This window comes from Citrus clementina, unplaced genomic scaffold, assembly GCF_000493195.1.
Source record: "Citrus clementina cultivar Clemenules unplaced genomic scaffold, Citrus_clementina_v1.0 scaffold_5, whole genome shotgun sequence".
NCBI classification, from domain to species: Eukaryota; Viridiplantae; Streptophyta; class Magnoliopsida; order Sapindales; family Rutaceae; genus Citrus; species Citrus x clementina.
This window is the reverse complement of record NW_006262201.1, coordinates 27,121,361-27,134,025: the sequence shown is the minus strand read 5'-3', so window position 1 is coordinate 27,134,025 and position 12,665 is coordinate 27,121,361. Positions and strand designations below refer to the sequence as shown.

At 33.7% G+C, this 12,665-nt stretch overlaps 1 protein-coding gene across 1 annotated transcript; it reads left to right on the top strand.

Annotated features, from left to right (window-relative positions):
* Positions 1-6,357: 6,357 nt before the first annotated feature.
* LOC18042841 (homeobox-leucine zipper protein HDG5) lies at positions 6,358-10,535 on the top strand. Its single transcript, XM_006432682.2, has 12 exons — positions 6,358-6,485; positions 6,797-7,017; positions 7,124-7,305; positions 7,413-7,530; positions 7,868-8,050; positions 8,140-8,619; positions 8,699-8,797; positions 8,891-9,106; positions 9,215-9,383; positions 9,493-9,761; positions 9,863-9,961; positions 10,041-10,535. Exons 2-12 carry the CDS (start codon positions 6,883-6,885, stop codon positions 10,533-10,535), a joined length of 2,445 nt encoding a protein of 814 aa, XP_006432745.2. The 5' UTR covers positions 6,358-6,485; positions 6,797-6,882.
* The last annotated feature ends 2,130 nt before the right edge of the window (positions 10,536-12,665 follow it).

The window sequence follows — 12,665 nt, the reverse complement described above, 5'->3', positions numbered from 1 at the left end:
TGCAATTGGCCATCCTGGATTTGACCAGAGACCTCACCCGTGAAGTAAATCATCTCACCTTTGGTCCTTTTGCAAAATGCACCTCATAGATCAAGGTGGTTGGTGAGAACAATTAACGGATATGTTACAAATAGAATTTGAGAGGATTTTTGTATCTTTTGTATAGTCCTTTTACATAGTTATCATATGTAAATATTAATTAGTTTTAAAAATATAAGGATTTGAGCTCAGTACTTTACCCCTTACGGGCCGACCCGGTGTGAGCGGGGATTAGTCTAGATTATTGTACGGCTTTAAAGGTGTCTCCCACAGTTGGAACCCACTCAGGACCACCTCGTGGTTCAGACAAAAAAAAAAATTTGAGCCCATATTCAAATCTTTCGCTTATTTAATATTATTGTCTTATTAATTTATTTTCGTAGAGAAACGCACACATACATAACTGTGATAAGTAGTTAGGTAAATAACAATCCAAGATGAAAATTATGTTGGCTGCCTTAGCATATATATTAAGGGATTAAAGTATTACAGAATTAAATCCTTGCAAATTCAGCATCCTCCAAATAAAAACTTTAAAATATATCGGAGGTATCACGATAATCATATAATAAATAAATAATATCATGTCATGTATTTATTTATTTTAAAAAATTAACATGTAAGTAGTAATTCTATGAAAAATATATATAAATTCTAATATACCATAAATTTTATCAGAACAGCCACTTCAATGAATGACAGGCGTATTCAGCATTTAATTCATAAATCTGGTCAAGGATGGAGAGCGAATTAGCTGGGGTTTTACAATTTTTATAGACACTAGAAATTGGAGAAAGCCCATCAAAGGGACAGTTATGGCCCTCCGCAGTCTGCATCACCCACTTGTGCAATTTACCCATCACCTAATAGTTCATACTTCATAGTGTGATACAATTTTATTAAATGCTATTTAGAGCTATTTGAATTTATCAAATTTTATTTTTGATTCGTCTTCTCAATAAATTAATCCATCATTTGAAAAATTAGAATTACCCTTTATATATCCATCAATTGAATTATATTATCTTGTTCAATTGTAGGAGTGGTTATATTTTATCCTCTTAATTTATTTAAGGGTAAAACTATTGGAACTCATTAATTTTCTTTCAACACCCACTTTTTTAATTAAATTAATTATCAAATTATTAATTATTAATTAATTCTTAAAAATTCATAAAATTACCCTTGATTAGCTATTTTCTCTCCCTTATTTTACAATGGTAAAAACCTAAAACTAGTTTTTCTCTCTTTTACTTTTCTTTTTTTTATTCTCTTTTTCTAAATCAACTTTATCTTTCTGAGTTTTTCCCATAGCATTATCAATTTTTACCTATTATTATCATTTAGAGTTTGAGCTTAGGAGATTTAATTAAAAAAATTCTAATACATCCAAATGGTACAAAAACTTTTATTTTTTGGTTTTTACATGATGGGTATTGATTCATTTATTTTGTTTAGATTACAATAGGAGTAAATTTTTTAATTTTTGAGCAATTATTTTTTACTAAATACAATATTTACTTCATATATCATGACAAATTTTGATAAAGGGAGGAGATAGAGGGAAAGAGAATAAGGCCACATAAGTAATTGCTCAAATTGTATTCTCAATTTTAATTCAAATACGGTGCAGTGAGGAATTTAATAGGTTCAAATAGCCGTACCTTTTATTTAATCATCCTCAATTTTTTTTTAATTAATGTTGTTTATTTTAGAATTGCCCTTGATGAAAAATAATGTAATTAAAAAATAAATACTTTTTGCTCTCTCTCAAGTTCTCAATAGACTAACTTCTCATTGCTCTTTCGTTTAATTGAGTTACAATTTGAATTAAATATTAACTTATAATCAAATTCAAAGTGGAAATTAAACAAATATTATATTCTCACTCAAAATCAAAACCAATATCATCAATAACAACAAAACATACTACTCTATAAAAAAATTTAACAAAACCCAACATTGAAACTCATCAGATATTGGAGGAGGTGATAGATTGATGGTGAAGAAAATAGGTGATGGTGATGGTGATGGTGATGGACCATCACTAATATTGATGATGATGAGCTTGTTGTTGATGAAATGATGTGAGTGATGGTTATACACCTATACCAGTGAGCAGGGAAAAGTAGAGAAATAAAAAATAAAATAATATTTTTTTGATTTAATAAGTGTAATTCTGAAAAATAATAAGATAAATCAAAAAGTAAGGGGCTGGTGAGATAATAACCCAAACCCAACTAACTATTGAGTAGGTTTGGCCTACTTTGGGCACGCATCATGGCATGCTTTTATTATTGGATTTTGTCACCCATCATGGTTAAATATTATAATAGCCTAAACTCCACTACTAAGTAGATTTTGCACATACACCCCATTAGAATTTTGTTATTGGGCTTGTTATGGTTAAATATTGTAAGAGTTGGACTATTGGCACCCCTCCAAAATCCTATTAAAACCCCTATTTCAATTATACTTCACCTATTGTCAAAAATACCATTTTTCTTAATAAACTCTCTTTTCCATTTAAAAATCTTTCAATTTACAATAATTCTTTTGCAATGAAATTCAATTGTTCACCCCATAAGAAAATTGGTATAAGCTAAATACAAATGCTGCTATAAACGGTCCAATCTACCTAGAGTACTTGGCCAAACTTGTATTCTCCATTCATAAACACTTGGTGGTTGGTGTGGTTGGAGGAAGCTCCTGCAGAAATTGTAAATATATTGCTGCTCCCTTGCTTTTTTTTTTTCTAATATAAAATACTCTTTTTATACTTTTTTAAAATAATCTCTTTTAAGCTAAAGAAATTAAAAAAAAAATTATGCAGTTTTGATATCACCAATCTTCTCCAACTTTCTTTCTCCACAAAACCAAAAATATCTACCCAAAAATAAAAATGATCAATATAAAAGAATATTGTTTTAAGTTTGTGTAAACTAATTGTATAGGTGAAACTATGAAAGAGAAAAAAAGAAGAGAGAAAAATATAAGGTTAATTCTATTTCTATATGTCCTTAAATGTAATTGTAATATAATTGGGGTTTTATAAGATCAATTAAGGGGTGCCAATAGTCCAACTCATATTGTAATAGTCTGGACCCAACTATCAAGTAAATGTTATCTACTTTGGATTCACAGCTTATAGCTTACACCCAAGATCCATATAGATATTATCCACTTTGAGTAGATAGTCCTTCAAGGTTATTTTATTGGACTTTACAATTCAAAATGCTATAAAGTTAGAAGAACTCAAGGTTTATAAATTAGTTCAGAAACTCATTCATTAACAATATGCTATATGTATTATAATAATATATAGTAAATAGTAATTGATATTTTATAGAGATTTTGTAATAAAAGTAAAGTTTAGAGAGCATTTTGATGATTCGATTAGACATTAGGGCCCTTCTACAAAAATAAGTTTCACATTTATTACATGTTGTACATTTAATTCCTCAAACTACAAAATAAGTATTACATTTATTACATGCTGTATATTTAATTTCTCAAAATTTATGTTAAGTTCTTAAAATTTATCTTTACAATTAATACAGTTGTTATTGTATCTTGGCCACATGTCGAATTTATCTTATATATTCTTTATCATATAAATGTGAAATCTAGATGGTCTCCTAAAATAATTTAATGAATTTGCACTTTTCTTATATCTGCAACTTGGTATCTCCATTTGCACGAGCACGCATGAAATCAAAACTGTACGATAATAAATTTATTACAAGTGTTAGTGTAATAATTTTAGTGTGTCTTAGTTATTTTTTAGTTGGTTCCATTATTGTGTTATTAATATATACACACACACTATGTGTGAGTATTAAGTTTTAGTGAGGGTGCCCGTATTTTAGTTAAAGTATGAGAATTTAATTTGAGTCATTGGATTTGTTCAATGGCCCATTATTTTTTTAATTTTAAAATCTACATATGGTAAGGCCCACCATGTGTAGATTTTATGAGCTATTAAATTTGAGATTTTGTTAAATTACATTTTTTGTAACTTACATTTCAATTCAAACACGTAAAAATAAAGACGTGAATATTAAGCCAGGTGGGTCTCAGAGTGATTTTTACTTTCTTTTATATAGGATGTAAGTTACAAAAAATGTAACTTAGCAAGACCCTTAAATTTGAATTCAATGGCTCCAATTAGAATTCTATAAATATACATATATGCGCATGCGCGCACACACACGCAAACACATATATATAAATTCTCAGGGTGCCCTTATTTTTATTTCATGCGGATATGCTATTAAGTTATATAACTTTATAATTAATTAAACATTAATTCTATTAAACCATTGAACACATAGTTTATTAAATCATATAGTTTAATAGCGTGTCCATATAAAAAAAAAATGAGGGCGTCGCATGAGAGAATGAATGAATATATTATATATATATATATTTATGTATGTATGTATGTATGTATGTATGTATGTATGTATGTATTGCCCAAACTTCTCCGACAGTCCTGGTTTAAGAAGCTTGAGAATTACACGTCAATTAATAATCAAAGCAGCTTATTAAACGGTTGGCCGAAACAATCTTCTTCAATATTAACCATTTATTTATGAATAATGATAGCTATGATTATTTACTTTGATCGCCATTTATTAATATTTTAACAAGGATTATCTCAAAATATAGATCGAATTATTTAATATTTTATCAAGGATTTTGGTAGATTTTAAAGAATGAAGAGAAAGTAGTTAATTTAACCGAATAAACTTTTCCCAATAGATAAAGGCGTTCTTCAATTAGTATTAATACTGTGACCAATATTCTAAATAAAGGCATCTAAATTAAACTATATAATTCAATGAGATGGCTTATTTTTTGAGGTTGAAAAGTAAGGATCAATTGTACTTGTTGATTTCATTCAAAATCGCCTTAATTATTTGATTCATGGCTACAATCTGATTCAAAACTCGTTTACGAGACTGAACAATAAACATACAAAGAAAAAAAAATAAAACAAAACCCTCTTACCAAAAGTGTTGTACAATATTTCTTGTTTGAGACGATTCCTTCAAAATCACTTGATTCACTTGTACATTAAAATAAGATCTCAAATGATTTCCAAAAGGGAAAAATAAAAAAAATGGTCAATGACCACCGTTTTATTTTGGATCTCACACCTTGTTCTACCACCCATAATTGCCATTTTAATTAACACTCAAATTGTGTACATATTCTGTCTGCCTCATTCACGATACTCTTTTTGCAGATTCAACGCTTATGTATTCCGTGATTCACTCTTCTTGATTTGGCGAAAGAGAAGGGGATTGCGATTATAAGACTTTTTGCCCACGTAAAACAAACACACAATTAAATGTTATCACTTATGGGATTGCCATCGACATTGAGAGACACTCACCTTTGCGCTCAATGCTTGTTGATACATCATCCACAATTACATGATAAGTGCTATTTATTTAGACTAGCTATTCAAATTGTGAAATAATAGGCAAGGAATGAGTCAAAGTTCTCATGTGAGAGCATGCTATATTGAGTAGACCTTCAAACTATGCTATGTTAATTTATATAAAGTATGAAATAAATCTTGTATAAGAGAAATTTCATCTATCTTCAACCCATATTTCGAGCTATGCTTGATAGTTGATAGGCATATATCCGGGTGAATAAAATAAACTATTGTCCGATTTATTAAAAATAAACTCGTTTGTAGTTGATGGAGTGTTCACTTCTAAATTCAAGCTGCATAGAGAGGAAGCCATCTTTGAACTTGTCATGTTTCAAAGTCAATTCTATTAAAAACCAATCCCCACACCAATCCCCAACTCCCAACCCTCACGATAAAAACTTTTGTTTGGCAAGGAAAATCAAGCAGGATCATGGGACCATCACCCATCACAAAAATGGACGGTCCATATTCGTCGACTTTTGACCTCTTTGACATTGCAGCGCCTTTTCTTTGACTTTCCTTTAATCTCCCCCCACAAATCTACCCTCCAACTCTCTCTCTCTCTATGTACAGCTGTCGACGCTCACGCGGCCTTCAGCGACTGGTGTCACGCGACAGAAGAAATATACACTATTATGCAGCAACCTGAAACACGCTCTGCGCCCACGCGTGTGGGACGGGACAAAGAAGAGAGAAAAAGGTTTGACTTTAGGGTTATAGCTACTTCGGGAAACGCACTCTGGCCATTAAGGAGATGCCACGTGTCAAAAACGCAAACTGGCGTTTGATCCGTTTCTATTTACCCCGTACGGTGTAATAACATTAAATTACCAATTTATTACACACAGATAGGGGGGATTTAGAAAACAAGTAAAGCAAATAAAACGAAAAAAAAAAAAAACAAAGCAGCAGAGAAGGAGAAGGGATTTCTTTTTCCTCCTTTCCCCTTATTTTGTGTTCTCAATTTCCAAAAATCACCGACACACTCTTGGTTTTGGTATCTGCTTCTCTTCCTCTTATTTCTTCATTCCATTTATTATTTTTTTTGTTGGGACTCTCATATTTTTCTCTAGCTTTCATGGTGTGTTAATTTCTTGACTTGGTGATGAACTTGTGACACTCATTTTAGTTTTTTTTTTTTTGGACAAAGATGCATACATCACATAAATGATTTACAATTTTCCACAAGTTCTTCCATTTGCTTTAGTTTGTGTCTTCATGACGGTCTTGAGTTGAATGATAAGATTTGTTTTTACGTTTTTTTCTTTTTTTCCCCTCACAAAATGTTTCTAACGACATAATATGCAGGAACTGGCTTGAGTGAAGAGAGAAAGTTGGGAAAAAAAAAGGAGAAAAAACTGAAACCCTAGTTGATCATTTTGGTAATTAGCAAAATGTATGGAGATTGCCAAGTGATGCCAAACATGGGAGGTAACATAGTTTCAACAGAAACCCTTTTCTCGTCGCCGCCGGTGCAAAACCCTAACTTCAACTTCATGCCTTTCCATTCGTTTCCATCCATTGCTCCTGTGAGTAACAATTTCCCTTTATTGTTATACACTCTATGTACTGATTGTTACTTTTCGTCAGAATTAATTTGTTGTCGATTATTGATTATTTATTTTCTTTTGGCAGAAAGAAGAGAACGGATTGCTGATGTTCAGAGGTAAAGAGGACGTGGAGAGTGGGTCAGGGAGTGAACAAGTTGAAGAGAAATCTGGGAATGAGCTAGAGAGCAGTGATCAGCTGCAACAGCCTAATAATAAGAAGAAACGTTACCACAGGCACACCGCTCGCCAGATCCAAGAAATGGAAGCGTATGCAAATGAATTTTTGTCAAAGAATAAAAATTCCCATGCATTATCAAATTCATTGTCTTTAATACAATTTTTTTTTTTTTATTCTATTGATTGCACGTTTGCAGGTTGTTTAAGGAATGTCCACACCCAGATGACAAGCAAAGGATGAGACTGAGCCAAGAACTTGGCCTCAAGCCTCGGCAAGTCAAGTTTTGGTTCCAAAACCGCCGTACTCAGATGAAGGTGCGCACGTTAGCACACTTTCATTGTATTGTATAACCCTAAAACTTTTACGCGTTTCCCCAAAAGATTAAAAAAAAAAAGAACAAAAACGCGTTTCTTTGCTTTTGCTTTAAAAACTCTCAAGCCCTAGACGGCTAAGAAACAAGTGTATTGTTTTTTGCCTATCATCATGAACATATGGTATTTCTCTTACACATGGTCTGTGTTACATTAATTTGTGCATTAAAAACCTTACCTGTGCATTTGCTACCCCAGAGGGTACACAAATTTATTGCTATTTACAATTTAGGGATAAGGCAATAAATAATGTAAGGTGCAATGTGCTGATCTTGCTTAGGCACAACAAGACCGAGCTGATAATGCGGTGCTTAGAGCTGAGAATGAGTCACTGAAGAGTGAGAATTACAGACTTCAAGCCGAGCTACGCAGTGTCATTTGTCCTAATTGTGGTGGTCCTGCCATGCTTGGGGGCATTTCCTTTGAAGACATTCGCATCGAAAATGCAAGGCTTAGAGAAGAGGTACGATATGATGTTACTTCTTCATTAGTAAATTTAAAAGATGCAACGTATATAAAAGTAACTTGAATTTATGTTGCAAATTCTTCCAGTTAGAACGCGTTTGTTGTCTCACCTCGCGATATAGTGGCAGGCCAGTGCAAGCAATGGCTCCGGCTCCTGCTCTAATACCTCCTTCTTTGGACTTGGATATGAATATATATTCGAGGCATTTTGCGGAGCCAATGCCTAATGGTGGTGGTATGATGCCGATGCCAATGCCAATGTTCCCAGAAGCTTCTCCTTATCATGAAACTGGCCTGATATTGATGGAAGAGGAGAAATCTCTCGCGATGGAGCTAGCCGCCTCTTCCATGAATGAGCTTGTGAAGATGTGCCATGCAGCTGAACCTCTTTGGATTCGAAGCAATGAAAACGGAAAGGAAGTACTTAATCTTGAGGAGCATGCGAGAATGTTCCCTTGGCCTTTGAATCTCAAGCAACACTCAAGTGAGTTTAGGACTGAAGCCACTCGAGACACTGCCGTTGTTATCATGAATAGCATCACTCTCGTTGATGCCTTCCTTGATGCTGTAAGTGTTCAAATTTTTCTTATACTCACATTCATTTACATAATTGTATTAGAAATAATTTTGTACTTTAATTTTACAGAATAAATGGATGGAGCTGTTTCCTTCAATTGTTGCTAGAGCAAAAACTGTTCAAGTTATTGCATCGGGAGTTTCCAGTGCAAGTGGTTCCCTTCACCTGGTACAATATATTTGAAAATTCTTGCACAATACTTGGAGAAATACTTTTGATTCAATTTGTAATTAATTAAGTACTTGTGATATCTATGCATAGATGTATGCAGAATTGCAAGTTCTTTCTCCTTTAGTTCCAACTCGAGAGGCCTTTTTTCTCCGCTATTGTCAACAAAATGTGGAGGAAGGAACTTGGGCCGTCGTTGATTTCCCGATGGACAGCTTCCATGACAACAACATTCAGCCTTCCTTTCCTCTGTACCGTAGGCGTCCCTCCGGCTGCATCATTCAAGACATGCCCAATGGTTACTCAAGGGTGTGTAAAATTTTCTCAATTGCATGTCTTAACTTTCAAGTTGTATGCATAAAATCAAAAAATCAATCAAACAGTTTACTCACTTTATAATGTGTTATATCTATACAGGTTACTTGGGTTGAGCACGCAGAGATCGAAGAGAAGCCTGTGCATCAGATATTTAGTCACTATGTTTACAGTGCAATGGCATTTGGAGCATCTCGCTGGTTATCAGTCTTGCAAAGGCAATGCGAGAGAGTCGCCAGCCTTATGGCAAGAAACATTCCTGACCTTGGAGGTACTTAATTCTCAAACATTCCGTTGCCTAGGTCAAGTTTACGCTTGTTAATTAGCCTATCAGCGTTAAAATTTATTTGTAATTAATTGTGTGGGCAATGATATGACAGTGATACCATCTCCGGAAGCAAGAAAGAATCTGATGAGACTATCCCAAAGAATGATAAGAACATTCTCCGTTAATATCAGCACTGCAAGCGGCCAGTCATGGACTGCATTATCAGATTCATGCGCTGACACTGTGAGAATCACAACAAGGAAAATCACAGAGCCCGGTCAGCCTAATGGTCTCATTCTCTGTGCTGTATCTACTACTTGGCTCCCATATCCTCATTACCAAGTCTTCGATCTCTTGCGTGATGAACGTCGCAGATCTCAGGTTTCTACATTCAACATTAATTTTTACGTCATATTAATGAAAAAGAAATAATGTGATCTCTGTTAGTCAATAAAAATAAAATTTGTATTGTGATTGTGCAGCAGCTAGATGTTCTTTCTAATGGCAATGCCCTGCATGAGGTGGCTCACATTGCCAATGGCTCTCATCCAGGAAACTGCATCTCTCTTCTCCGAATCAACGTAAGGCTTCCATTGTTAGTCATCTAAATAGATTGAAAGTTTGTTTTATATATATATATATTTGAATGCTTGCATGCAGGTTGCTAGCAATTCATCCCAGCACGTGGAGCTGATGCTGCAAGAGAGTTGCACAGACCAATCTGGCAGCCTTGTTGTTTACACAACCGTTGATGTTGATTCAATTCAGCTAGCAATGAGCGGCGAGGATCCATCTTGCATCCCTCTCCTCCCATTAGGGTTTGTAATAGTCCCAGTTGAACCAATCAAAGAGAGTAACACTACTAGCGGCGACGGCAACGGCAATGGCAACTCTATGGCTTTGTCACCTGAAGAAGCAAACAACATTGGAGTACAAAATAACTCAGCAGGTTGTTTACTCACTGTTGGCCTTCAAGTTCTTGGCAGCACAATCCCATCTGCCAAGCTCAATCTCTCTAGCGTTAACGCAATCAACAGCCATCTTTGCAGCACTGTGCAACAAATCACCGCTGCTCTTAGCAGAACGTTAAGAAATATCTATATGATGGTGTCTAAATTATCAAATATATTAAATCGTATGCCTAGAATATTGTAGTCATACCTGCACCTAAACAATAGGTGCGATCAATTTTCATCAGTTTCAAAATTACCAAAAACCTCCCCATTGGAAAAATTTACCTTCACTTAATCCCAAGGGCATTTTATGGTTTTGGTAGAAACCCTAACTTTTGTTCTGTTGTATTTTGGTGGTCCTTGGTCTAAAGTGGGGAGGTTAAGGGTAATTTTGAAAGTCAAGTGGGTGTGTTTTGGTAAATAAGAAAAGACAAGTATTAGTTAATATTTTGTGCAACAAATTAAAGATGATGTTCCAAGTGTAGTGTAGTGATGTGTGGTCGTGATGTAATGATGGAGGAAGTCAAGAGCGCACCAGATAGTTACCCTTGTCAGTGAATCAGATGCAAGAGGGTGGTGGTTCGGGTATTGACTTCCCCTTTGTCGAATTACTGTTGTTTTTTTTTAAAATTTATTTTGATGGAATTTAATGCACTCTACTGAGCTGTTTCATTCAACATTAACTCTCTCTTCTGAATTCTCATCAATGTTAGCTATTATCTTATCCTCTCTATGTATGTGTTGGCTAGCTAGCTGCATGTGAATTGTTTTTTTAATTTTGAAGTCAAATCTCTAGCATGCATGAAATACTTAATGTAAATGTTTTCATTGGATGTTATAATCTCTTTAACTTGTGATAAAAATTTAAATCATTAACATTGGGAACTGCATAATATGACCCAAAATAATGGTTCAAATGGTTCAAAGTTGGTGTATCCGTTAACATCTTTTACTTCAAAAGCATCATTTTAGTGATACTCTTGTGTAATGGCAAAATTGTTCTTATATACAAATTGTCTCCCTACGGATCTCCATTAAAGTGGATCTAGCCAACATATTTTTGTTTCATAAAAAGCTCAGTTGATGCTTTAACCAAGTTTGCCTTAGGCATAATAATAATCGTCGCCAGTGGCTTGCTTTGCAGCAGCTGATGGCAACCTTAGATTAATCTTAAAGTAATGAAAGTTTATCCTAGCTAACTAGCTTAAATTAACAGAGATTATGAGAGAATTTGAGCTGATAAGTGATAAAATTTAGTAAAATGACAATTTCTCCTCTTGAGTGTCATGTGATGTACATCCCACTTAAATAAGTTCTTGGACCTTAAATCCAAACAGAACCGAGCCATGTTGGCAACTTTAGTTACAACGAATTGTACAAGAAATTATGTATATTAACTTCAAATAGAAACAAGTCACGCTGGCAACTTGTGAGTATAATGAAACACAAAATGAACTATGAAACGCTATTACAAAAATGACATTGATTGACACTTAATTTTCTGACACTTTAAAAAAAAATTCAGTAATTGTGTACATATGTACTATTTTTTACTTTTAACAAATAAGTATCATAAATCATTGATACTAGTATATTAGTAAATTGTATTATTTTTTACTTTTAACAAATAAGTATCATAAATTATTGATACTAGTGTATTAGTAAATTAAACATCGAAAATCACTGACACTAAAGTATTAGAGGTTAAAAAAATTTATTATAATATGTAAATCTACCAACTCGAACCTAAGACCTCTAACTCAAAATTTTTATGTTTGAAACACAAACCACTAAATCGTATAAACTTAAGAGACAAATTTTGTCATTAAAAATGTAAAAAGTATCATAAAACAATAGCAAAAGCAATATGCCTAAATCTCAATCGAACTTCTTTCCCTCATCTCATCAATCCTAACCTAAAAATTTCTTTCCTCAGTTCACTATACTGGCCGACACACCCATATACTTATTCCTGGCAGTTCACTACACTAGCCTAAATCTAAATCAAACCTCTTTCCCTATTCTCATCAATCGAAACCTAAAAACTTCTTTCCTTAGTTCACTACACTAGCCAAATTCACTAAATTGTAAGGGTGTAAAACAAACCCTAAACATAATTAAAGTCTATTTAAACTCTTATTTTAGAAATCAAGCCTCTGATTCACCCTTCAACAGTATTTTGAAGTAACGTAGAGCTCTATCAACATTGTCGTTGTCGTCGGCAATTACGATACTACTTCGTTTCTGACCATTTCGCTCGCTTTCTTTATTCGAATTTAGGGTTTAGTTGAATTGAATATTACAGCTTTGACTAGCCACTATCTGTCAAATG